Source organism: Oryza glaberrima, chromosome 4 (assembly GCF_000147395.1).
Source record: "Oryza glaberrima chromosome 4, OglaRS2, whole genome shotgun sequence".
Lineage (NCBI taxonomy): Eukaryota > Viridiplantae > Streptophyta > Magnoliopsida > Poales > Poaceae > Oryza > Oryza glaberrima.
In genome coordinates, this window is record NC_068329.1 from 11,826,927 (window position 1) to 11,854,126 (window position 27,200).

Below are 27,200 nucleotides of genomic sequence, written 5' to 3' on the forward strand. Positions count from 1 at the left end.
TAGAGAGTTCCTAGCGGCGGCGACGGCGACGGTGAGGGGGGCGACTTCGGGGAAGAGCCAGTGGTGGCGGGGATGACTTGGCGGCGGTGACGGCGACGGCGACTTAGAAAATTTTGGCAGCCTGGCGGCTAGGGTTTCGCGGGTGCCGGGACTTAGAAAATTTTGGCTCCCTGCGCTCCCTATATATAGGCGCAGATCATCGCATGCGGGCGGCTTAAGAGCCCGCATGGAAAAATGATCTTTCCATGCGGGCGACTTAAGCCGGCCGCATGCGAAAATTATCTTTCCATACGGGCCGTTAAGCTAGCCGCATGCGAAAAAGATATTTCCGTATGGGCCGTAAAGCCGGCCACATGCGAAAAAGATATTTCCATCCGACTGGCTTAAGTCGCCTGCATGGAAAGATCTTTTTACCAAAAAAAAAACTCATATTTTTTTCTTTCCTCTAAATAAACTGTACATATATATTTTTTCCCAATATTTCAGTACAACAAAAATTCCAAATATTTTTGGCACTAAGAAAACTCATGAAAATTGCTCAAAACTCGTAACCAAATGTTACATGCTAATGATTACAACATAAGGGGGACTTAAATTCATGCACGTACATTTGGAACACAATGAGAACTAAAGGTTACAAAATAACTATGACTTAATAACCTTGGCAACACCATCTGCTCGAACGTACGACATATTCGCTTCATCGATTGTTCTCTCAACCTTATTAATTTGCATTGGAAGATCAATAAACAATGGTACATCGTCTAACTAGTTGTAATCATTGGGGTCTTCGATGTTGTCGATGCCGACGATCTGTTGCTTTCCGGATATGACAATAGTTTTTCTTTCATCTGAAGGGTCCTTCACATAAAACACTTGAGCCACACGCTCTGCTAAAACCCATGGATCATCCTTGTGGCCTGTTTTACTGTGATCGACTATCGTTAGCCCGTAGTCATCAACGAAAACCCTTGTTGTGTCTTTAACCCATTCACAACGGAGCACAGGGATCTGGATGTTCAGGCCATAGTCCAGTTCCCATATTTCCTGAATGGTCCCATAATACGACCTCTTTTCTCCACTCGTGTCAATCGCTTCGACACGAATCCCACTGTTTTGTGCGGTGTTTTTCATGTCCTTCGTAGTCGTACTCAAGGTAAATCCATTGATGTCGTAACCTTGCCATGAATTGACAATACTTGAAGGCCCACATGCCAGTCTTTGTAAAGTAAGATCCTCCACAGAATCACCAACTGGCAGGTTTAGATCTTTGAACCACAGAGGAAAGCGACGCTTGTGCTCTCTTGATACCCAATCATTGGACCACCCTGGGAAGCAAGCTTTGATTTCTTCTAGGTGTCGCTCAATGAATGGCTCAACGATAGCGAGCTGTTGAAGAATGCTGTTGTGTGCCGCGGACACCTTTTTGTCATCATTATCGAAGAACTGCTTCCTACCAACAGTACCCCTTCCAGACAATCTCCCTTCATGTCGATGAACAGGTATGCCAATGGCATTAGCATCCTTTATGTAGTCCATACAACATTCGACTGCCTCTTCAGTTGTGTATCCCTCTATCATTGATCCTTCCGGGTGAGCACGATTACGTACATAGCCTTTGAGGATCGACATGTAACGCTCATAGGTCCACATCTGATGTAAGTATAAGGGACCAAGTTCAATAATCTGAGGGACGATGTGAATGATCAAATGCTCCATCATATCTAAAAATGATGGTGGGAAATACATCTCAAGCTGGCATACAGTCTCGACGGCAAATGTCTGAAGCGGACCTAATTCCAAAGGATCAAATACCTTCTGCGAAATTCGATTGAAAAAGTAGCACAACTTTGTTATAACCACCTTTGTATGGACTAGTTTGACTACCCTTATAGCAATTGGTAGGAATACCGTTAGCAACCTATGACAGTCATGCGCATTGTATCCCTAAATGGTCAAATCCTTCATTGATACTAGCTTCCTGATGTTCGATGCGAAACCAGTAGGCACTCTAACCCCTTATAAACATTTACAGAAGGCTTTTTTCTCTTCAAGTGTCAACGAGTAACAAGCAGGAGGAATCTCGGTCTTCCCATTTGGCAGCACTACTGGGTGAAGGTCATGCCGTATGGCCAAATCTACAAGATCGTTACGTGACTTCAATCCATCCTTCGTTTTACTCGGGATGTCCAGCAATGTGCCAATGGTGCTGTCAAACACGTTCTTCTCGAGGTGCATAACATCAATTGCATGTCGAATCTCTAGGTCATTCCAGTAATCTAAGTATTTGAAGAAAATTGAGTGCTTCTTGAAAGGCGACGCAGGCCCGTTGTCACCATCAGCTTTCTTCCTCTTTACTGTCTTCTTCTTTCCCTTTCCATATACAACCTTAATCTTCTTTGTTATCTCATACACATATGTACCACCTCTTGCTGCTGGGGCAGTGTCATTCTCCATTGTATTATCGAACAATCTAGCCATCTTACGGTACCTATGTCTTTGTGGTAGGAACCGTCGATGCCGCATGTACACTGTCTTCAAAGACGACGTCAGGTATTTGTACAAAGTTTTCTCCAGACATATCAGACATCCAGTCTTCCCTTTAATCTGCCCAGATAATGAAAAGTTTGCAGGTAGGTCATTGATGGTAACGAATATGATCGCACGAAGATTGAAGTGCTCCCGCTTAAACTCATCCCATAGTCGTAACCCCTCTTTCCAAAGCTCCTCCATGTTCTCCATCAAAGGCTCAAGAAAAACATCTATGTCGATTCCAGGTTGGTTTGGACCTTGTATGAGGATAGTGAGAAGAATGTACTTTCGTTTCTGACATATCCATGTTGCAAGATTATACATTGTGAGAAGGACTGGCCATGTGCTGTGCGAGCTGCTTAAGTCACCAAACGGGTTCATTCCATCAGTGCTCAACGCAAACCTTACATTCATGGGATCCTTAGCAAATTCTGGGTGTTTTGCATCAAATGTCTTCCACTAGCGAGCGTCGGCGGAATGTCGAATCATACCATCTATCTTCCGGCTCTCTTGATGCCATCTCATCAACTCAGCATCAGTCGGGTTTGAGTACAGACGCTTCAGGCGGTCCTTAATTGGTAGGTACCACATCACCATTGAGGGAATCTTTCCGCGCTTACCCTTATCAGAATCTGGATCGGTACACTCTGAATCTACGGGCCAATTCCCCATTTTATACCGACTTGTGCCACACGTTGGGCAACATTCCAAGTCCGCATATTCTTTACGGTATAATATGCAGTGATTCTTACAAGCATGAATCTTTTGTACACCAAGAGATAAAGGACATATGAGTTTCTTCGCTTGATACGTGTTTGATGGTACAAAGTTAGGCTTAGGAAGCAACACACGCAACAAACTCATCAGATCATTAAAACTTGTGTCCGACCATCCATGTTTAGCCTTCAATCTCAGAAGTTCAAGCACTGAACGCAAGACTGTGAAATCCTTATCACATCCCTTCGTTTCATTGTAAAGAAGATCATTCGATGCCTTCTCTAATGCCTGCCAATTCTCCAATCCTCGTGACCTGCCCGCTAGCACCTCTGGTTCAACATGGTGTAGCATATCCTCTAAATCAAAACCACCATCAAAATCATCACTATCGGTGGAAACATCGACATCCATTCTTTCACGGGACATGTCTTCAATTATAAAATTCTCTGCCTCATTCATCTCGAAACTTAACTCTTCATCGTCATCTTCCGGATTGGCGAATTCCCCGTGATAGGTCCAAACCTTGTAGTTGGCAGTGAATCCGTACTCCATTATGTGTCCCAATATTTCACCAGGATCTACCAACAATTTCTTATTCTTGCAATGAAGGCACGGACAAAAGATCTTTGTCATATTCTCCCTCAAAGCATGCGCTTTAGCCTGATCAATAAATTTAGATGCTTTCTTAATAAATACGGTTGCGTTCTCCGCATCTCATACATCCATGACGACCGATCCATCTAATTATATGAAGGCAAAAAAATTACAGATAAAAAAAATAGACCGCAGGTATTTCATACAAAAGTTTAAATGCATTTGTCTCCCAACAAAAATTACAACAATACATGTAACTAGTACGTACAAGTGATTACATGCAAAATTTGCCCATCAAAACATACATTTTGAAGCTAGATTTTGCAAAAACTAGTTAAAACAAACCTTGTCAAAATATTAAAAAAAAACTCCACTTTCCACCAACGAAATATAACAAAAATGGAGCCAAATGAAGGAGGAGAGAGAGTTCTTCACCTTTCGTATAGAGTTCAAGCAATAATTTCGAGTTGAAAACCTCCCCCCCTGATTGGTGCTTGCTTTAGGCGAGAGAGAGCTTCGTTTTCAAATGGTCAAGCTCGGGCCTGGAGGAGCATATATGGCCGATCATCGCATGTGGTCCCTTAAGCCAGCCGCATGCGAAGATCCATTATCGCACATGCGGCTCCTTAAGACGGCCGCATGCGAAAATAGGCCCATTATCGCATGCGGCTGTCTTAAGCAACCGCATGCGATAATGGATCTTCGCATGCAGCTCATCGACCCGCCCCCCGGGGGGGTGCGGTTTTTGCAGGCGCCGCCACAAGTGGCGTAGTAGTGCAGACTCGTAAGTGGCAGAAAAGGTGTGATGTTTGGGTTGCTGCCTTATTGGAGTTTCACCTCCTGTTTCCCATATTCCACCCTCTGTCAGTAAGTTGCTTTTGGAGTTTCATGACATTTTTTTAGGAACCTACTGAATTACCTCCACATAGAGTACATGATCATTGTATCTCTTTGCTTCTTGATGTTGCTCCTGTGAATAGTAAGGTTTGTAGATATTCTCCCCTCCGAAAGATTGAAATTGAAAGACAAGTTAAGGAAATGTTTGACTCTGGCCTGATTACACGAGTATGAGCCCTTTTGCTTTCCTAGTGATTTTAGTCAAAAAGAAAGATGTGACTTGGCGATTTTGTGTTGATTATAGGAAATTGAATGCTATCGCTATTAAAAGCAAGTTTCCTATGCCCATTGTAGATGAGTTATTGGATGAACTTGTGGTAACTCAATATTTTTCTAAGCTCGACCTTAAAGCTGGGTATCATCAAATTAGGATGGTGGAAACAGATCAGGCTAAGACTGCTTTTAAAACCCATCATGACCAATTCCAGTTTAGGGTTATGCCATTTAGTCTCACCAATACCCCCTCTACCCTTCAATGCCTAATGAATTCAGTTTTTGCCCCTTTCATTAGGAAACTAGAGGGTGGGGTGCACCAATGGCGCACCGCCTGTACAAAAAACCAGCACGCTATACTACATCAGTTGATTGTCATTGAATACCAGAATATAATTGTAAGAGACTCAAGAGAAACAGAGTTCAAGATTTATTGATCACATATCATAGAATTACTGTCTTAACATGTCTTACTCTGCAAATTGATGTATGCAAGTAAGCTTTAGTACATAGACATCTGACAGTAGAAAAAAAATCATACATGGAATTCAATAAAATAGTTTAAGCATAACATACACATGTACACTCTAGCAATGAAATACACTAACACGATGGTAAGTATTGTCTCCCACCGATGGAAAGTGATCAAATGAGCTTTTGTATTGCACCAATATAAATCAACTGCTCCTGCTTCAACATCAAGAAAAACAAAAACACATAAATTGATGCTTGCTGAAGATAGTGATTAGAAGATTGACAATTAAGATATTATATGTTCAGTGCCATATGGAAGAGTATTGTAGATAACCCACATTCAATCAAAGTTGCAACGCTGTTGGTCCTCTGGATGACCAAAGGGTTTTTCACTTGTTCAGGTAATTTTGATTCTTATAGTCCATATCAAAATACAACGAAAAGGAATCGGTGCACTTAAAGTTGTCAAAACATCTATATTTTCACTGAGGCTAGGCATTTGTGATACTATAGTGAAATTAGCTTGTAGGAAATCTGAAAAAAGAAATGCCAAAGTTAGCTTGTAGGAAATCTGAAAATAGAAATGCCAACACAAATGTTTCAATCATTCAAAGGAATCACTTCCTGCTTGTCCACCACCAATTGTTTCTTCTTCACCAAAAGCTCCACCAATTTCAGCACATTTGTGGGTATATTTACATTCAATATACCAGTCACTACTGTGAGGGCTGTACAGCAATAACAACCACTACCAAAGTCATTTCGTCTCTAGTGGGACATGGCCGTAAAAGAAACCTGGAAACAAGTACATAAAAGAAAGTTGTAGGCATGTAGTTGTCCTCGAAAAAGGGTTTATTATATAAGGGATTTTTATCCTTACTATATTAATTTTCAAAACATATATTATAAAAAGAATTTAATACACTCATAATGCATATAATACACATACTGGAAAAAGGGTCTAAAAGCCTAACATTTTTGAACTATTAAACTTGAATCATATCTGACTGTGATTCAATAAACATGGAAACAGTGAGATGGAAGTAAAAGCATATAAGTTATCAACCTTAACCAAAACAAATTTAGGAAAACAGAAATACAATGCTACACATAAGCAGGGAGATGGAGATCCATTAGTGCCAAGGTGGACCTTGATTTCTTTTTACAGCAATCAAGCTTGGCTGCAAGAGGACCACTTTCTAGATTTTTGAACCGATACTTGCCCACATTGCTTGAAATATAGTAGTACACTTATATAGACAAGGATAATAAAGTAGATAACCGGTATATACGTTGATACAAACACTTGTATGGCAGATTTTACATATGTAACTTCAAATTGTAGTTTGCTGCCTGCAGGGTTCTAACAGACTAATGATTACATTTCTGTGATATTAGATTAGTAATATACATTTGTACGATATTAGCATGGATCTAGGAGTCTGACAATTTGGCAAATAAACCTAGAGAAGGTAGTGACCACCTAAAATAGCAATGAACTTCAATACTCTTCCTTTTTTTCCCTTTCATATGAAAGAAGGGAAATATAGAGGTCTAAAAAATTCCATCGCTAGATGGAGTGCAAGAATTTTATTTCTGTTATAAATCACCATAATCAACTGCAAGAGTTGCTGGTTGTAATTTCTTTGGTAGAGAAACATGATCGCCAGGATATGTAGTCTCTCCATTGGGGATCCAATCATTATATTGTTTTCAAAAAGAAATATAGTTCTTTCTAGGTAGTCTCAAAATTCTCATGTCATAAATGGTTGGCAAAGTAAATGCACGTTTAAGAATAAAGCCTTCTTATTGACACTTTTGAAAAGGAAAAAATCAGCACTTTTGAAAAGGAAAAATCAGCGCAAGAGATATGCTGACAAAATAAAATATATAACCTGGACTCTGTACACTGTGTTATATATAATCTTAATGCAGGACTGGATGCAACTATTTTTAATTTATTTTCAGCAAAACCTATTCAGATACTCCCATAAGTTATCTTAATTAACTTTCTCAATTAATTTCCTAAATATAAACAACTAAATTTTCTAAACTATCATCAAAGAATGAAGGCATTTATACATGCTGATATATTTAGCCTATGTTTGAAATTCGAATGGGATAGTAAACTACTTCTTGAGATACAGGTGGATTACACTTCAATAACACAAGTTACACTCACAGGTCATGTATATGCATGAATAACTAACCCTACCAGTTCAAAAAACAAATTCAGGACCACATTGTATAGATATCAATATAGATCAATGAAAGTGGCAATCCACAAGTGTTTTACCTTCCAAGCACACCCCACAAGAATGACAATGTACAGTGTGCTTATTGTTGGGATTATCAGCCCTATGCATGCACTGGCCTCATCTAATAAACATGGGTAAGGCAAAGAAAAACATTACGACCTTACCAATTTGCGATGTCATCCCATTGTAGCAGGTTGTTATATATATATATATATATATATATATATATATATATATATATATATATATATATATATATATATATATATATATACCTCTAAATTGAACATAGCTCAAAACCAAAAACTTACGTACATATAACGTTATACCCCATATAACAGCTTATAAATATGAGCCGTAATATTTTATTTTTGTTTTGCAAAATCATAGGAATTGATAAATAATTAGTTAGAACTATATATTCAAATGTACCGTTGCTTCCAGCTAAAAGTTCAAATACTATGTTCAAGATCAATCTGTTACTTTTAGTTTCTCTTAATATACTTTAATTTTCAAATTTTGGTATAATTGAATTTGATGAATAATTAGTTTCTCATGATCGCTAAAAACTTTGTGTTAACCATACATAATACAACCGTAGAATAATCTACAACCAAATATTATTGTTTAGAGGGTGCTCAGCGAAGGACGCCAATAGCTCCAACATTGCAAAAATGACAGTGGGTTCGGCAACAAACCTTGGAGTAGCCAAAATCACATATCTTAAGCCATGGAGCTGGGCTGCCATCCAAGAGAACATTCTCCAACTTCAAATCTCTATGGCATATTTGCTGTAATTGGAAGATTGACACCGGAATAATATAATTAGAAACTCATAAAGATTTAGCTCAGATATAAAATCGAAACAGGGTACAGTAGTAATTATTGCTTAGAGATGGTGAATTGGTCCTCTTGAATGAGTTTCTTGTTTGTTGCATACCACGTAATGGCAGTAGCTCACTCCACAGATCAACTGTTGAAAGAAATACCTGGCCAGCATCAAGCAGAATAAAAGAACATTAATATTGCCCGTTCAACATAAGACAGAGTTATAAAGTAGTAAAATTCAGGAATAAATCACGGGACCTCACCCTCACTGAACCGCCCGCGATCACAGATTCGATCGAACAGCTCCCCGCCTGCTGCAAACTCCATGACAATTATAAGATGCGTTGGCGTCAGTATCACCTGCAGGATTTTTCCTCCAAAAAAACAATTAATAACAGAGTGCCCCTCTTTCCTGAAAGAAGGAACAGGTAAAGCCAACAGGACAACACGATTCCTTCATACCTTCACAATTTACTCCTACATTGGAAAAAGAAATATGTCCTGGCATTTATGTTTCAAGTTTTGCAAAAGAAAAAAAAAGACAGATAAATTTGTGTCTAACCTAAAGCACATGCAACCATGCCACTTAGAATCATTCACACGTGTGTAGATGGTACAGAGACGCAAGGGTAAGATAGTCTATAACAAAAGAAATGAAAGGGCGAAAGGGAAGGAATAAAAAAGTAGCTGTTTAACATCAATCACAAGATTCCGTCGCTGCATGAAGTTTAGAGAAATCAGCCAACTCTCAAACTATTAAATTTAACGGCTCTCTCAATTTAAAAAAAAAATATCATCCTTATCTGCATCATTTGGAGCCACTCTGTAATTAGGATCAAGCAACTTTTGATATAAAACAGGGGAGAAAACGTTCAAAATGTAAAAAAAGCTAATTCGTGGCACGAACCTCCTTGAAGCGAATGACGTTGGCGTGATGCAGCGAGCGGTAGTTGATGATCTCCCTGTACACATTCTCATCTATATCAACCAGGCCGTACCAGGGCAGATATAAGACCTGTGCGGCGGGCAGACCTAGGAGATAAGCAGAACCAAGCGGGCGAGCAGTGGGAGCTCCTTGTCTAGCCAGTCGGGCTCTGGGAACACTCGCACAGATATCAACTGGTTCTTCTCCAACAACATGGGCCTGAATTTTTTTTCTTCTTTTAGCCATCGAACAATTGACGCGTGCCAAGATTCAATCAAACTAACAACAAATAACACATAATTTGATCAAATGGGTGCCAGATTTGATAGGATCAGGGCATAGGATATGTTAGCATATATTTAATTCCAAAATCGTCCATATAGAGGGCAAATAATTCAACATAGATGATGAGCTCAATAACAATAGGGAGGCAAGCAAGCAATGAAAGGAAATACTAACCTGCTTAGCGTAAGGAAGATATTTCCCATCAAATGTGACCACCACACGATCTTTTCCATCAGCACCATATACCTTGTTTTTCCATCAGCACCTACCTTGTCAACCGAACAGTAGAAGTCGATAGCTGACATGCTGCAGTAGGAAGCAATTACCCTAATGCATTACTTTTCACAAAGGATATACGCATGTCGACCAAAATTACACAGTTAGTAGCCTTCAAATACATAATATTAGTTGGCATCCTAATACTCACATTTCCACCTGTTACCAATTACCACTATTGAAAGAACATAGTGGTCGATCTAGACAACGAAATACTGAAACCCCAGGGGTGGGTGGCTTTATATAATTTTTTGAGTGAAAGGTGCTTACTTTACATCAGTTCTCACTATAAACCTTTAAGCTTATTAGTTTATTAACCGTATCACGCGACTTTGTATCACATGGACGAATAGAAAATAGAATACAATAGGCAGAAATCTTACATTTCATTGCCAAACTTCTCATCAATAATTTCTTTGATGCTCTCCCCAAAATGCACAACAGATTTATTCAACTTGTGTCCAATAAAAAAACTATTAATAAAAGCTGCCATCTTGTGTGTCTAAGCAAGAAAGCAGACTGATCAACATAATCTATTAGAAAACAAATAGGCCAAATCAGAATCCACCTGGCTTATGAATATGATAGCACCACTGTTTAATCTATCTTAAGAACCGAAGGAAATCAAGCCTAGAATATAGATGACAATCAGATTCTAGACACAGAGAAAGATCCTTTTGTTGCGTACAGTGTACCGCGCTGCCACCATCACCCATAACTTTATGTGAGGCACCGTTGCTTCTAGGGATGAAAATGGTCGGAAACGGTATAATTATTTTATTGTTTTTGACGGAAACGGTCGGGAAATTTCCATATTCTTGAATTCAACTATTTAGTGTCAACTTCAATACCACTCTGACAAAAATTGGAAAAGCTAAATTTTAGAGACAGCAACAGTCAGTAAAATTATTATTATCATATTAGTTTTGCGGAAACGGTGTCGATGTGGTTGGAAAATTTCCATACTGTTTTCACCCTAGCCGCTTCACTACTTCTACTGCTTACCTTGTATCAGTTGATCATAAAACTGGAAATGGAGAGACCGTTAGGGAGGGAAAGGTGAGGATGGAGCAGTTCACAGTTCTTGTAGTTTGATGGCAGTTCAAAAAACTACAAGGTATGTTTTTTCACCATTCAGACAGTTAGGGAGGGAAAGGTGAGGATGGAGCAGTTCTCTAGTCCTGACTGCAAGAAAGCACAAGTACATACAAGATAACCAATCACACATGTCATTGAATTCATGATTTGACTAAAGATCATTAGACATGAACTCTACCTAAATGATACTATAGAATTGCTTGGAACAAATTATATTTACGCATACTTGGTTATTAGTAAAAGCTACAGAAATGTACAGCAATTCAACATCAACATAGGTGGGTTTCATGACATCAGTTTGAATAAAAACAATTGACGTAGCAAATGCATATATTCAAAATTGTAATAGGTAGTAATAAGGTGGAAGAACAACATTACCAGTGCACAACCCTCTCCACAGCTTCCAATTCATATATGTATCAAAGCAATTGTAGCTTGCATGCTCCTCTTCTCATCGGGCCTTCCTCACATTGCCTGTCATCTTGACAGCGATAAGCACCTATTCTGCCGCTAGCACGCAAGCCTCAAATTCATCGGTTCACCAACATAGGAATCAGCTACTGGATTGATAATCTAGTTCAATATAATTAATCTTATCTGCTAGCATACAAAAGCATGCAGATAGAAAAGGACAAAAGAGCAGATAAATTACAAAAAATCTATAAATCTCTTGCTGAAGGTTGCACCACGGCACCACCTATGGTGAATGGCTGAGGATAACTATAGTTTTTTTTAAGATAATAGATGCCTGTAGGTAGCATCCTCCAACCCAAACATAGCTTTTGAAAATACATAAAACTGGAAGGTATCACAAAACTCGACAGTAACTACTTCCTGAAACATACCAGAATCACTTAGTGAGAAATCCATCCCCACCACACTATCCAACACTAAAGATTTACTAGGATTCTGTTGACAATACCAGTAAAGTTCAAATGTCAAATTACAACATTATTTTTTCCAACCATGCATATAGAAATGCAAATGTGCTTAAAATATTAATGAAAGCAGTAATCTAGTTGAGAAAATAGCACTTAACTCTGAAAAGCTTGACTTGGAGTGCCTTGAAGCTGATTTCCATGTCTGCCCGGTCGTCCAGCAAACTCACCAGCTTGCTGTCAGGCTGTGACAAAATAGAAAACACCACAAATTTGCACAATTTGCATAGGAAAACTGAGCATTCGGAGAAAATTTGCGTTGCAAGGTGGTAAAAATAGGTACTTTGGGGAGCTGGTCAAGGTCCTGCAAGAACTTCTTGATGGGATGGCCATGATCTCTTTCCAATTTGGGCTCGGTGTTGTGATGCAGTTAACAGGCTAGGAAAATGCATCAATGAATGACCCTGCATTTATTAATATGAGAGTCAGTTGTAATGACACTTTAATCTTTAATATCTGCAATTGCTTGCCTCTGCAGCTCACTGAATCAAGTTATGGAAAAGTTATTCGCAACAAAACTAAAATGTTATAGCCACCTAATGAACTCTACGAAGCATGGATTCTATCATTAAAAAGAAGTAAAGATGTAAACCGTGTATAAAAAGAATCGCAATACAGCCAACACATTCATAACGCATGACCCAATTGACTCAAAGCAAACAATGGAAGCGAAAAGATGGAAACATGTGCAAATGCAGACACATGCACCAACTGGAACAAAAAAAAATAGTCCATAAACTGGACCATGCGAATTCCCCATCAGCTAACAATCAAGCAAACCACTGCCCAAATCAAGCAAACATTGAACTGCCCAGCTCTTTCTTACAGGAACTCAGCAAGAGAAAAAAAAAGAAACACATAAAAAAAATTAAGGAACACACAATGACAGTTTTACACAAAATTAGGGAGGGTAAAAGGAAGTTATCTTAATTAAGTAAATATAAGGCATAAAATAAACAATGTAAAATTATTCTTGTCCTGAAAAGGAAAATTAGCATTCTATCATAAATGCAACATGTAGAAACTTAAAATTAGCCGGCCCGCACCAAACCATGCCTCCTAGAAAAATGACTCTTTGACAGATATTGGTATAATATTCATCATGATACTTCAGATGACACGGGGATGCCAAGCATAAACAACATATCTACATATAATAGCTAAGCTCACCTACATAAAATGGAAAGGTAGAAACCAATATCATAGGCAAGCCTAACAGTCATCACGTCGACAACATTAGTCGTCCTGCTTGAACTGAAAAAAGAAAGCAACAACTGTTTAGCACCCAAGAATTAGAATGACAACATTAGTCATCCTGCTTGCTGTCAGGTCCTGATCTTTGCATATTGGAATGAGTTCTTTGCTACTAGCATGAATATAATGCAAGGATACAGTTTCATTTAAACCCCATGGATATTTTTCACAAATATCACCCAGAAAATCTTTGAAGTTTGTTACGTCTGCATCAATAGGCCATTTGAAAGAAAAACCACCCGGAAATTCAGGCCTACATGTCTTGCCCATTATTCTCACGTCAAGTAAATAAGTAGATGGGTCCATTCTGTTGATGAACACATCGTCGATGTGTGAGAAGAAAAATGTAACTGGTCTGACTCCCTAATACAAGTATATTACTCATAAGGGGAATCCAAGATGAATCCATCCCCTCATGTTCATGCTCCCCTTCACTGTGGTCCAATCCATCTACAATTCCACCACCAATATCTCATTCACATCATGCAGTACAAATTCTTCAAATGAAGCCAAACAAAAGGAGGAAAATGGAACCACATGAGAGGGATGTGCCACCTGCTGGGACTATTACGCCACTGCCTGCGACCTCCTCGCCGACCCCTGCGACCACCGTACCGGCGCATGCAGCCCCCGCGTCACCCCCTGTGCCGCCGCCCGTCACCTGAGAGCCTGCTACCGACGCGCCGCCGCCTGAGAGCCACGCGCCGCCGCCTGGGAGCGCCACATCGCCGTAGAGGGCTGCCGCGCCGCCGCCGGGGGCCCCCGCGCCACCGCCTGGGAGCCCCGCGCCGCCGCCCCCGGAGCGCCGCATCGCCGCCGCCCGGGAGCACCGCCTCGCCGCCGCCGGGGGGCCCCGCGCCACCGCCCAAGGGCGCCGCATCGCCGCCGTCGTCGCCCCGTCAGTTAGGTTTAGGGCTCTCTTTTTTTCCCCATAAGTTCTTTTACCGACTCAGGACATTAAAATTTGGAGCAAGGGTAATCTGGTCATTCTGGTAAAAAAAATTCTAACAGTGCAGACTAAACGGTAAATTAACTGTGATGATATTTCGGGAAGAAAAGTGCTTGTACACTTGTACGATGGTATTTCGAGGAAGTTGCGCTTGTCGATAGCATTTTTGGGATTAGGGCTGGATTTTCTCTAGGTTTTATTAACCACTTATATACTTGTTATACTTGCAGTAGTTTTGACAAATAGCTAAAATCATTCTCTTTATCTTAGGAAGTATCAGAGCCGTTGCCATTTTTTGTAATATATAGATTTCATCCCCACACTTATTACTGACCAAGATACGTTATATGTTTTTTTTTCATACAGTTTGGCAGGGAATACAAAGTAGTTTATGCTGTTTTGAGGTCCAAATTAACTTTTCAAATTATATTGCCTTCTGACTTTGTATATTAAAATAATTATCGTTGTATTAAGCCATTAGATGATTTTGGTGAACATTGCATATTCACTCAATTTGTTAATGCTGCCTCACACAGCCAAGAAGATATATGTGCAGCTCAGCATTGCATACTGGGAGGGAGGGAGAGGATAGGCTAATCAAGAGTGGTCATCAAGAAGGATGCATTCTGGAGGCTGCTATTGAAGTAGGTGCAAATTATCAAATATCAAGGATAGCCTAAATGAATGGTACAGTAAAGTATGTGATGCTGTCTGTGCAACCATGGTGAATCTAAAAAAGTACAGTTTTAGCTGAAAATGCAATAATTGCAAGAAATTATACATTGCATTATATCATCCTGTTAGCGTTAAATTTTTGTTTATTTTGTAAGCAGCCCAGTGATGTGGGCCGAAGAACCAAGCCAGGCGCTCAGGTCCTACACACATATATATCCATGTGATATACCATGATAACTTAGCTATATTTTGTTGCACCTAAAATTGCATGCTATGGTTGCTTAATTGCATAAGTATCCTCGTACTACTTTCCGTCTATTTGTTTTATGTAATTTGAATCTAAAGTGAAATTTCTCACATCCGAAATACAACTCAAAGATTTAACTTGATTGTTCTGTTAGCTTTTATTTTCAAGAACCTACTACTTTCGTTCCATGCAGGTTTCAATTTTGATAATACCAGTCTAAGCCATTTCTCTATCATTTATTATTTTTAGGTTTAAACTGTGCTGAAGCTGTAAAGGTTGCTCCTGCCGATTGGTAACCTCATGAGAGACTGGTGTTGGACTATATCGTTTGTACCGCGAGCTTTTGTATATGGTTGCGAATCAAAGAATAGATATATAATCAAAGAAACCAAGTTTTCTAGTTTTAATCTAATCTTGGCCGGCCGTTCCGCTCAAAACTGCAGAATACAGCTAGTGGACTAGTGGAAGGCCCGTGCGAGGTGGGCCGGATCCCGCAACCAAAGCGGACGCTCCGTGTCTGTTTCGCTAGCTTTTCTTGTCTGTCTCACTTTTACCTTAGCAGTTAGCACTAATGCAAAACTCACGAAACAATTATTTTTTTACAAGGGAATAAATCCCAGGCTTAAAAAAGCTACCGTCAATTATTAATACAGTATTCGTCCAACAAAAAGCATAACCAACCTCTCAGGAAATAAAATATCCTCTTAACAAAGAGCACAAAACAGGAAAAGATTAATAAACTAATAACCGCCAATACAAGATAGAGAGCCAATAATTATTAAAGCTTATTTATAAATATTCATCCGTATTTGGTGAAAATCCGTGTAGCCGTTGACCCTAGGTTACGGCTTGCACTATATATGAATTTTATGTCTTCATAAAACCTTTTTAGTTGAGCCTAAAACCTGAGGAAATATGTTGGCATGAAAAATATCCATAAATAAGATTTAGATGATAATTTGTCAAAAATCATAACATTTATATTCAAATATAAAGCCCCACATATAACAAATGCTTCTATAAAAAATAAGTTTTTTTTAATTCTTGCATTAATGCTCATGAGCTGATTCTCTAAGATACAAAACAATTAATATAGCATGAGGGCATGAGGCATCATTCTATTGGATTGGGATCAGATGCAGTCACTATAATGACTGCAACTTTGGCGGTAGCCACGATCCACCATTCAATACATTAATATGTCCCGGGCAGCATCGTGGCACGGTCAACACCGCTCTCAACCAGTGTGACCAAGACATTAGCATGACTAAGACTATAGCTTAAAAACTCGAGATCTTACACCCCGCCTCCCTCCTCTTCTTCAATGGGCTCACCGTCTGCCTTCTCCCTCCCACTTCCACCTCTGCCTCCACAGAGGTCGAGCGAGCTCGAGCTCATACGAGCAAATCGGCTGCCTGTCTGTCCTTCTCACGCCTCCACCTCTCCTAAAGATTGGGTGAACTCGTCGGCTGCTTTCATCAAGCACTTTGTGGCTGGAATGAGAAAAGAAGAGAGAAGAGGGCACTAACATGCGGGTCTCATATTTTTTTTCTTCTCACTTACATATGGATCCCATATATTTTTAATATTTTTTTCCTAACTAGAATATCACATCAACGAAACCAAGCATCCATACTGCTATATAGTTTAGGAGTAAATATTTCTGATATTGAAAATAAGGGATGTCAAACAAACTCAAAGAAAAGTTGAGGTACAACAAGTGGACTTATTCCTAATACATAGCATCATCAGAGATCCCTTACCAAACCTAATCCTAAGGTTGCCAAGGAAAACCTCCATGTCGAGCCAAAACCATTACACGGCTTACCTAGTGCTCGCCAAAATTGTAGAAAAATTAGTAGTCAATGAGATAAAAAAAAAAACACCCAACTGATATCCGTATCATATCGTTATCATATACATAGGCATCCAGAGCTCCAAGCACCATGAAAATTGTATAGAAGAGTCACATCAAACTAAATTCTCCACTGAATATATACATGTCCAGAACATCACTTCAGATAACTAGTGGCTCTGCTACAAGAAAGAGAACTAAGCTCAGTTTCTTGCACACCCAATTGGTCAGTGTAAACAAAGATTGCCTCAGTTCCAAAACACAACATGTGCAACTACAAAATCAAGAGCCGACTAAACCGTCTTCAGTTATCATAAACTTCTTCATCAGAAAGGACTGTCATACCCTGAAAGTAGATTTTCATCATTGTTGAGTCGACTACACACGAGAAAGGTAACATTTTTAGGATGACACAGTACATACATGCTCAGACAAAGGAGAAATTTCAATGTCCCTAACTTCATCAGTAGCAGTTTCGCAAGTAGCCTCCTCTCCTGAAAGTAAAAAAAAAACAATGTACAAGTTGCCAGAAAATATACAAATCAATCACAGTAACCAATGAAGTCCCATCCACACATTTTCACATCTCAGACTAATGCAGCCCACATAAAACTCTCGTCCCATACTGTGTTAAGCAATGCAGGATAGGAACCCATCCCTCCTGCACGCAAAACGGAGCGGCCTTTTAACACGTGATTAATTAAGTATTAGCTTTTTTTTTTGAAAAATGGATTAATATAACTTTTTAAAGCAACTTTTGCATAGAAATTTTTTGAAAAAAAACACACCGTTTAGTAGTTTGAAAAGCGTGCACACGGAAAACGAGAGAGTTGGATTGGGAATATGGAGTGCCGAACTCAGCCAAATATGCAGTCCCATCCATAAAGTTCTCACATCCTAAAGACCCAGACTAATCATACAGTAAAATGTCATTCGGTGCATTTGTTGTGTCCTCGAGAGTTCAAAAGAACTTCAAAACTAGTTAAACACATAACTTAAATAGGAAAAGTATTTGATAAAGGCAACACTTTATGAGGACAGCTACGATTTCTTATGCTAGAGTTAGTTTCTTCACAACATATGTAAAATATGTTTAATTTAACATTTAACATTTAGCAGCAAACAATAAGATTAACTCACCTCGTACCACGTTTTCATCATCTACCAGGGTACAGTCTCCGGGAGTTACATTATAGGTGCCTAGACAGTAGAAACATTGTAGTTAAGGTATTTATTCTAAATATCTGTTAATGGTGAAAACAAACATACAAGTATCCGCTTGCACATTTTTTCATAATGTGAAACTTTTCTAAATAAATCGTTAGAATCCTAATATGTATAAATCATATAATCATATCAGCAGTAAACCTCAAATGCATATATATTTTTCTCAGCACTATAAACATTAAAATGACATATATATACCTTTTGCTACCACTTCATCATCATTCGACACATTTACTGTCAGCTTGAGTGTGGCATGAGAATCTTTCCGTATGTGGAATATACCAACCTAAAATTTCAAAATTAATGTATTTGTCAATGCTAAGAAATTGACACCACAAATAGATTTTAATCTCAGAAAGACAGAAAACACAAAAAGAACCTCCATGAAGCTCATTTCATGGAAATATGAGATCTTTGCAATTTGCCAGGTAAGATAACAACATAAACTATACAAAACTGAAACTATTCACAATTCTTTTTAGTTTTATTTATGTGCATAGCCCAACATTTTTAACCTTACAAATAAATGCTATCTTATATTTGTATGTTTGGTCTTCTCTTTTGTCTCAGTAATGTTCCATAATTAAATATTAATATGAAGGGACATATAGTATATTAAATCATTGGTAAGAACAAGAAACTATACTTACTGATAGATCCACACTGGAACCAATGTTGTTTCCTTTATCCAGATGCTCCTCGCCAATATGCAACAAGAAGTTCTCCAACTGACAATAGTAATAAAAATAACAGGTGATAAAGAACAAAAGACAATATAATACACATGAAATATAGTTTCTATCAGGTGTACTTCACCAACCTTTACTATTACTACTTTTATTAGATTTCATCTCTACTCTATATCTTAGACTAAAAATACTTGCTGTTATTACTCATTTATAGGAATACAATGAATATGCACCAGATCTACCTCAATCGTCGTAGATATGCTAATTCCATTCCAAGATTTGATAATATCACCATTTCTAACTCCAAGTTTCTCAGCAACTGATCCTTCGGACACCTATGGTTCAATTGACACTTAATTATTTGATAATATGCATAATAGAAAAAAGAACCATGGAAGTGAACATATTTTCACGAAATAAGCAACAATGAACAATATACACCTGTGTAACAATGAGACCAGCATCAATATCACACTTCCGAGAGATCTTCTCTATACGAGCAGGGTCGAGTAGGGCAATGGCAGTAAACTTCATCCTAACATGCAGACGAGGAATGCAACTATACGAAATAATCATAATGAGATTTGAAGAGGCAAAACATCATCATACAACCATTTTAAACAATCTATTTCAGCTAAAATGAAATATTATGTCTAAAATGTTTAAAGTTGGAATCAAAACATTATGTTAAAAGAGAATGGTCTAATATTAACTAATGCATCAGAATGAATTAGGTAAAATCATACAACAATACAACAGAGAGAATAACTTACTTAAATCTCTTCCACATGTGTAAGCATTTCAGTATAATGCAAGAAGGTATAAATGCCATTTCTGGAAGACTGAATATTCCAAGGACTTGTCCATCAAAGTTGATGACCGGTCCCCCTATAGCAAACTAAAACATTGAAACCACGAATATTAGAATTATCAACAACACAAGTTAATAAAGACCAAAATAAAAAGGCAAACTGTACTACATGAAAATCAAAATTGATACCTTACTGACCCCACTGCTGATGAACATATAATGATGATGATGTAAGCTGCTTGGACTCTTATATGTCACACTGCCATAATCTATACTCAGATTTCGATCCTCATCTCTTCCAAGTACAAAAACCTCTTGAGCATACTTTAGCTCACTAGTAAAAGAGGGTATCTGAGCAGATAGATCTATAGAAATCTTGAATATAGCAAGATTATAATGTTTGTCATAGTGCAGCAGGTCAGCAACTACAGTTGTATCAGCCTTATCCGACAAATGAACACAAACCTGAAAATTCATTGCAGAAAACATATGTTATGGACCGACATTATGGGATCAAATACCATAGGCACAGGAAGTAATCAGTAGATATGTTAACTCTAGTTTGTTTAGGTGGTTTAGGATTTTGTTTCCTATTCTTAGTTTGTCTTAGATTTCCTAATTAGTAGATTGGCACCAAGATAAAGGGGTCTGGTATTGTATTAGGGACTTGAGCAACAAAGATATTAGAAAGGGCCTTGCACAACAAAGCCGATCAAAGCATCAATCTTCCGAAGAAACCGGCAACTCGAGAGTGATCTGCCTACCAATTTCTGTTTTTCCTAGACCACACTATTTGGTATCAGCCTCCGGCAACTCGAGAGTGATCTGCCTACCAATTTCTGTTTTTCCTAGACCACACTATTTGGTATCAGCCTGTGCGCCTGCTCTCAACTCAATTGAGTCGCAAGTTATGCTCCAAGCCTCGCTGCCATGCGCCCATTGCATACCATCTAGGAGCTGTTTGGTTGCGTCATTTTTGGCCCGTATCAGTTCCCACCGTGAATAGATCACGTTACACTTGTTTGTTTCAGATGGACCGTAATCGGATAGCCCGCAAACGAATTCCGGCCCAATACAAATCTGATTACGCTCGTAGACGGGCGGAATGCGATACCGATACAGAGAGGAGCGCGTGACCTAGCACCTCCAAATCGAGCGCCGCCGCCACTACTCCCTCGCAGCGCACGCGTCGCTGGCGCCGCCCCCTCGCCCCGCGCCCGTCGCTGGCGCTGCCCCCTCGCCCCGCACATTCCGCTGTTCCCCCGTCAAGTGCGCTCCACCACCGCTTGGCCAGGCCAGCGCGTCGGTGCTCCCCACCTCTGGGAGTTCCACTTCCAGAGTCCCTTCTCCCCCGTCCAACGTGCGCTGCCACCTCCCCGGAGTTCCACCTCCTTGGCAAGTGGATCTTGACGGGAGGAACTCCATGGAGACTGGATCTTGACGAGAAGGGCGAGGACGTGCAGCAGGAGGCTAGTCAAAGATTCTGCAGCCATCAACTACATCCGTCTTTCGTCGTTGCCACTATCAAACGAACACCTCGCTGGTGAGAACCCTCCCCCTACTGAAACCACCTTTTTTTATGATGATATACTTGTGATGCTGGTGAGTGATGATCTTGTGATAGTCTTCTAAAAAATCATGTATTCCCTTCGTCCCAGAATATAAGAAGTTTTAGGGTTGGACACGGTTATTAAAAAAGTAGGTAGAAGTGAGTGGTGGAGGATTATGATTGGATGAGTAGTGGAGGTAGGTGGGAAAAGTGAATGGTGGAGGGTTGTGATTGGTTGGGAAGAGAATGTTGGTGGAGAAGTTGCTATATTTCGGGACAAATCCTGAGGGCTAAAAGTTGTTATATTTTGGGACGGAGGGAGTAGTAGTTTATACTAGTGAATCACATGTGTTCCTGCCTCATATCTGTTTGCTTCATAAGTTCTCATGGGTTATGTAGAATCTATTTTCCTTGATTGCAAGAAAGTTGAACATCAGTACATGGTTCTTTTTTTTTTGTGTGTAGGGAAGTTGGACCAACTCATTTCACTATCTAGATTTTGAAATTTTGATTTTCATTACTGCCAGGTGATATATTATTTTGCACAATATCAGATTGGGGAAAGAAGTTTTGCGTATTGTCTGTTTGACAGAATATGTTCCAGTAAAACAGCACATACATGTAAATATGCTCCTTGAATAGATGCTTGATATTGTGTTCTGGTGAATTACTTATGTTTAGCAACAAAAAAAAATGCACTGTCTTTTGTTTGAATGGTAGCTTGATGTATTATGTGTGCTACCAGGATATGTTCTGGACATAGGGTTAATGCTTTTGTTTTATGTATTTGTATTGTGCTATGGCTCGCCTTCCCTTAAGTACCAAAACGCGGAGAAGAAATTTAGGGCTTAGAAATATGATGATTGCTGTTATACTTATGTATTATTATGTTGCTGTACTGTTCTTGATTTCATATAAGAGAAAATGTTGGAAAATAGAGAGGAGGATCAGAATTAGAGAACTTAGGAGTGAAAGACTATTCCAGCTTACTCGTGAGAGTGATATTGCTTGTATAAGCGAGCTCCGAATGGACAGGAGGTCATTTCACATTCTATGTGACATGCTTAGAGACATCGGAGGTATTGAGGATACAAGAAATATGCCGTTGGAGGAATCAGTAGCTTCATTCTTATATATACTATCTTACCATTTAAAGAATAGAACAATAGGGAAGTTTTTTTTACCGAAGTAGAGAGACTGTAAGTAGGCATTTCAATTTATGCCTACTAGCTGTTTTGAGGCTTCATCAACTTCTACTTAAGAAGCCAGAACCTATACCTAAGAACACCACCGATGATAGATGGAAGTATTTCAAGGTAGCACATTCTAAAAAATAAATCACATTTCCTTTCAAAAAACTCACCACTATTAATTGTACCATATTTTATTGATGTGGTGTTCTGGATTGTAGAATTGCCTAGGTGCATTGGATGGTACACACATAAAAGTAACTGTCCCAACCAGGATAAAAGGAAGATATAGGTCAAGAAAAGGAGACCTATTTGTCTGAAACCATTTACCAGTATAATGCATGTATTTTTCCGCGAACGCTGTATATAATGCATGTATGGGTCCAGCTGTCCAGCTCAATGTCATAGGAATTAACCTAAGGGAGCATAAGTAGTAATATCATATTCACTCCAAACTACTCCTAGCTGGAGTATGTGCCTACGCCTTTCTTGCTTGCTTGCACATATAAAAAAGTGGTTCAAGAAAACAGAGCTTTTCTACCAATTCCTTGTGCAGCCAGTTTCCTGAAGGTCTATGGTTTTTTACTCCTAAGATTAAAAAATGCCACCTTTTTTCTTAATTTGGTGTGATGCTGAGCACTATATATTCTTTCATGTAATGTTTCTTTCACTAATTTCTGAATTTTTTTTGTTACCAGATGAGGCAAAGAAAAACTGATGTGCTGGATGTTAGGCATTTGATCTACAAGATGTTCACTATCTATGTTTGAAACCCAGAATTCCATATATGCACAAGTCTTGGGGATTGGAGACCATATATGTTCACTATCTATTTCCTATGTGCTAAAGATGTTTATTTTCAATACTTCGGCTTTTATTTGCTTGAACCATGACGATGTACATATTCTGTGATCAAAGTACTGTCCTATTTTTGAGACAAAAGTACTACCCTAGCTTATTTGTTAACTAACCTGATAGTTTCACTCATGTCAATTGTTCATCCAATCCTTTATTGATTAAATTTTGAAGATGTGCCATTGATTATATTTTGCAAAATATTATATCTTTCTCCTGAATTCTTGCTGTCAAAATTTGCATCCAAATAGAAGTGACAGTGTTATGCTTGTTCACTGCATTTGCATCCAAACAGAAGTCTCCATATTAAGTATTTTCTCGTTGGGTATCGGTTTCAGAATTTGAATTCTCAACCGACACCTGTTTTGCTTGCACCTGCTAGTCTGTTACCTAACTGTCTAACCAAACAGCGGGAATGAATTGGTATCCGTTACAGCAACTATCCAAACAAAGCACGTAAGCGATTACATTGTAATCAGTTACCGGCGGAAGCATTCCCAATTACGTTTACGTTAACGTGATTGAACCAAACACCACCCTAGGTCCAAAGGAAAGAGGTTGGATGTAAGCACACCTTAGCATGGGGAGCATATTCATCTCTGGCCAACCACTGATCACATGATGGAGATTTTGATTGGATCACAAGGGCAGATGTCAAAACAATGCCAATTTTACTCTCCGCATCCCATTCTATTAGAAAACCAGAGGAGTGTCTCAACAGCTTACCATCTGCAAATGCATACACTGGTTAGAAAAGAAATATTCACAGAAAACATTATAGGAACCTTCAATAAGAGGATGTGTATTACTAACCAATATATGAAGACAAACCCAGAACAACTTTTGCAATTTGAAGAATTGGCTTGGTAGCTGATTCACGGACATGGTTCAATCTTGGATTTATGAAGCAAGAAAGCCGCACGTTGTTATCCAATGAAGCTAACTTGAGTTGCCGATCTGAGAGTAGTCATAGCTTTAGTAATGATATAATGCAGAGGAAGAAAAATATTTTTGAACCATTCTTCACACAAGGAAACTAGTTCACGCAGGGAAATATTTATATATTTCATAACACAAGGAAATTCAATGATTCAATATGCCTACTGTCCTAACAATATGTTATATGTTTACAGAAAGAGTCCAGTGCAAATTTGCTTGTGCATCCTATAAGTTTTATTGCCGATCATAAGAATCGACACTAGTACTTTGAGCACAAGTCCAAGCAACTTCGACTTTCTTTTCTGACTTTGTTTTGGATGTCCCAAAAACATCCATGTGGTTGAACCATCTATCTGATAACTTTATTACCAGTTGGGAAAATGGCTCATTGGAACCTTAAACAAATCCAAAAAAAGAGTGCAGCCAACCCAACATCCACCCTAGTGCAAAATATCGTACTCCTGTTGATTTTTTAGGAGAACCCATATTGTTTATTTTTTTAAGAGAGCTCAAATATGATCTTAAACTAGGGAAGCTAGCGTCAGGCTATAAATGTCATAGGCCAATGGGCAGCTAAGAGGGTATATTAAATATTTGAGTAAATAATACCAGAAACCATCATCATGGCTTTGGCAACGTTTGTGAGTGTTCTTGAGGAATCCATCTAGGGTTCATCTTTGGTTTTGTACCAAATGTAGGCACACGATAACTGGACAATCCCTATTTCACCTTTGTGTATTGAGTGTTTGCAGGGTAAAAAGGAATTTGTAATCTAGGTTTTTGGCGGGTGAGTCAAAGGAGGCAAGCTATGCCGACAAATAAGGAGGTTTCTGGATTCAAATTACCTTGAAAGATCAGGCCTATCTTCATACTGTACAATTCAGATTGTGGATGATGACCAAATGAGTATGAACTATGAAGCTCACCCCAAACCTTAAGAGTTTTGAGATTGATTGATGCGTATATGGTAGTCATAGTATCCTATAGCTATTGTTTGTACCTATTGTCAGAGAGTTCTACACCTACATGATTACATTATCAAACAAGCTAAATCATAAACCAATCTGCTAATATGATTTGCTTTTCGTCCAAATGCAATGACAACATGATATGAAGCACTTCATAAATGAGGCAGACTACAAAAATATGTTTTATTCCATCCATAAATGAACATTCATGCAGAGTATGCATTACAAGCTCAAGTGATGGTAATTCAGGTTTAGTGCAGAAAAGAAAATTCATGTGTCCATTTAACAAGTATCCAGCATCCAAGTGGTAAAAACAGTATAGCACGCCCACGATTGACCACACACGACCCACACATAATAGAAAACATCTGCATAACAAAAAAAGAAAAAAAGAAACCCACTAATCATAGTGCACATATATATGACAAAGTGGCATTCAAATTAAGTTAAATATGCATCCAATTCAGTAGAAATAAAAAGCACATATACATAGAGAAGGTGATATGCAAATTGAAACATATACCAAGTTCACCATTTCAGTTACATAGTGCATAAGACTAACAGTGCATATAACATCAAGTTCTACTTCATACAGGCTGGTATATTAAAGTGACATTCAAATTAAGTCAAATAATCCATCCAATTCAGTAGAAATAAAGAGCACATTAGAACATGCTTTGCAAATTTAACCATAGTTCATCCAATTCAACCAAGTTCACCATTTCAGAGCATAAGAGGGAGGGGTCGATTTTTACCTTGCTTAGCAAAGTATCTAGTTTTCAACTTCTCATGGGCCCTGACGATGTCCGGGTCGATGTCCTCGAATGGCTCGAAGATGGTCTCTCCGAAGGCAGTTTCCCCCAAGACGGTGCGAGGGAGGGAAGGCCAACGCAGGGGGGAGCTGACGGCGGATGACGCCCCAGAAGAGGCATGCTCTGCCGGTGGCGAAGCTGAGGCCGCCGCCGCCTCCTTCTCCTCCTGCTCCTTCTCAGCATTCTCCTCATGTGGCGCCGCCGCCGCCTCCTCATGCTCCTTCTCCTTCTCGGCATTCTCCTCACCATCGCGGCCGGTCGTCCTACCTCCTCTCCGCTCCTCGGCGGTACCGGACCTCTTCCTCTTGCCGCGCCGCGGCGGCGGCGGCGGCGGCGGCGGCGGCGAAACCGACTGGGACGCCCTCGACCGGGTGATCACCGTGGGCAGCGTGGGGCTGCCTCGCTGCTGCCGCCGCCGGCTTGCCCTCGACGATGACCGGGACCCCGTCGCCGCCTCTCCCTCCCCCTCCTCCGCGGTGGTCCGCGCCATACCTGAGCAGTTTAGGGTTTCAGCTGGCGTGGGGAACCGCAGGATCCGTCCATGCGTTCCTCCTCCGGCGATTTTTTTTTTTTTTTTTTTTTTGAGAATCCTGCGGCGATCGATTTGGGGAATTGGGGTCAGTCGGTTGGGGGACGAGGAATTGGGGGAGATTTACGAGGTGGACGCACGCGCAGGAATATGGGCTGACGGAAAGGGTTTGCCGCCCAATAAGTTCATCTGAGGTCCCTTAACTTGTCAACGAATCCGATTTTCGTCCCTCAACCGGAAAACAGACACAACAGGTTCCTTAACTATCAAAACCGGTGCAGATGAGGTCCCTCGGCTGTTTTGAGGGTGGTTTTGGCTAACATGGCGCCTACGTGGCTAATTTGATTCGGTTTTCATCTGACGTGGCGCTTACGTAGCAATTCGATCGAAAAAATAATAAACCCGTGGGACCCACATGTTAGTTACACACAAAATAATAATAAAATGGTGGGACCCACGTGGGCCCCACATGTCATCCTCACTCCTCCCTCCTCTCTCTATCCTCTATCTCCCCTCTACTCTCTATCCCTTCTCTCTCTATATCCCTTCTACGGCGGAGCGAGGCTGTGGACCCCTGTTTTTATAACAGGAATCAATCATGTAAACAGTACCATTT

General features: G+C 39.6%; 2 protein-coding genes and 1 long non-coding RNA gene across 18 annotated transcripts; all 3 read right to left on the minus strand.

Moving 5' to 3' along the window:
• Positions 1-768: 768 nt before the first annotated feature.
• Positions 769-3,801, minus strand: LOC127770769 (uncharacterized). The gene is made up of 3 exons (XM_052296576.1): positions 3,024-3,801; positions 2,034-2,789; positions 769-1,724 (listed from the first exon to the last, which is right to left on the minus strand). The coding sequence occupies exons 1-3, from the start codon at positions 3,799-3,801 to the stop codon at positions 769-771; spliced, it is 2,490 nt and encodes an 829-aa protein (XP_052152536.1).
• Positions 3,802-5,360: 1,559 nt separating this feature from the next.
• Positions 5,361-14,308, minus strand: LOC127770278 (uncharacterized). 16 transcript variants are annotated; one of them, XR_008016923.1, is made up of 10 exons: positions 13,845-14,308; positions 13,206-13,739; positions 12,319-12,439; positions 9,898-12,220; positions 9,546-9,717; positions 9,421-9,475; positions 8,777-8,873; positions 8,626-8,674; positions 8,384-8,476; positions 5,361-6,222 (listed from the first exon to the last, which is right to left on the minus strand). It is a non-coding gene; the product is annotated as an uncharacterized LOC127770278 (long non-coding RNA). The 16 variants fall into 16 exon arrangements; XR_008016916.1 differs by having other exon boundaries at positions 8,777-9,717; positions 13,206-13,289; positions 13,671-13,739; XR_008016910.1 differs by having other exon boundaries at positions 8,777-9,717; positions 9,898-10,029; positions 11,476-12,220.
• A 2,723-nt stretch (positions 14,309-17,031) lies between these two features.
• On the minus strand, positions 17,032-26,678 carry LOC127770277 (uncharacterized). The gene is made up of 12 exons (XM_052295938.1): positions 25,999-26,678; positions 24,150-24,293; positions 23,911-24,065; positions 19,932-20,207; positions 19,705-19,829; positions 19,373-19,490; positions 19,174-19,266; positions 18,893-18,970; positions 18,441-18,528; positions 18,156-18,215; positions 17,439-17,509; positions 17,032-17,361 (listed from the first exon to the last, which is right to left on the minus strand). The coding sequence occupies exons 1-12, from the start codon at positions 26,543-26,545 to the stop codon at positions 17,320-17,322; spliced, it is 1,797 nt and encodes a 598-aa protein (XP_052151898.1). The 5' UTR covers positions 26,546-26,678; the 3' UTR covers positions 17,032-17,319.
• Between the last annotated feature and the right edge of the window lie 522 nt (positions 26,679-27,200).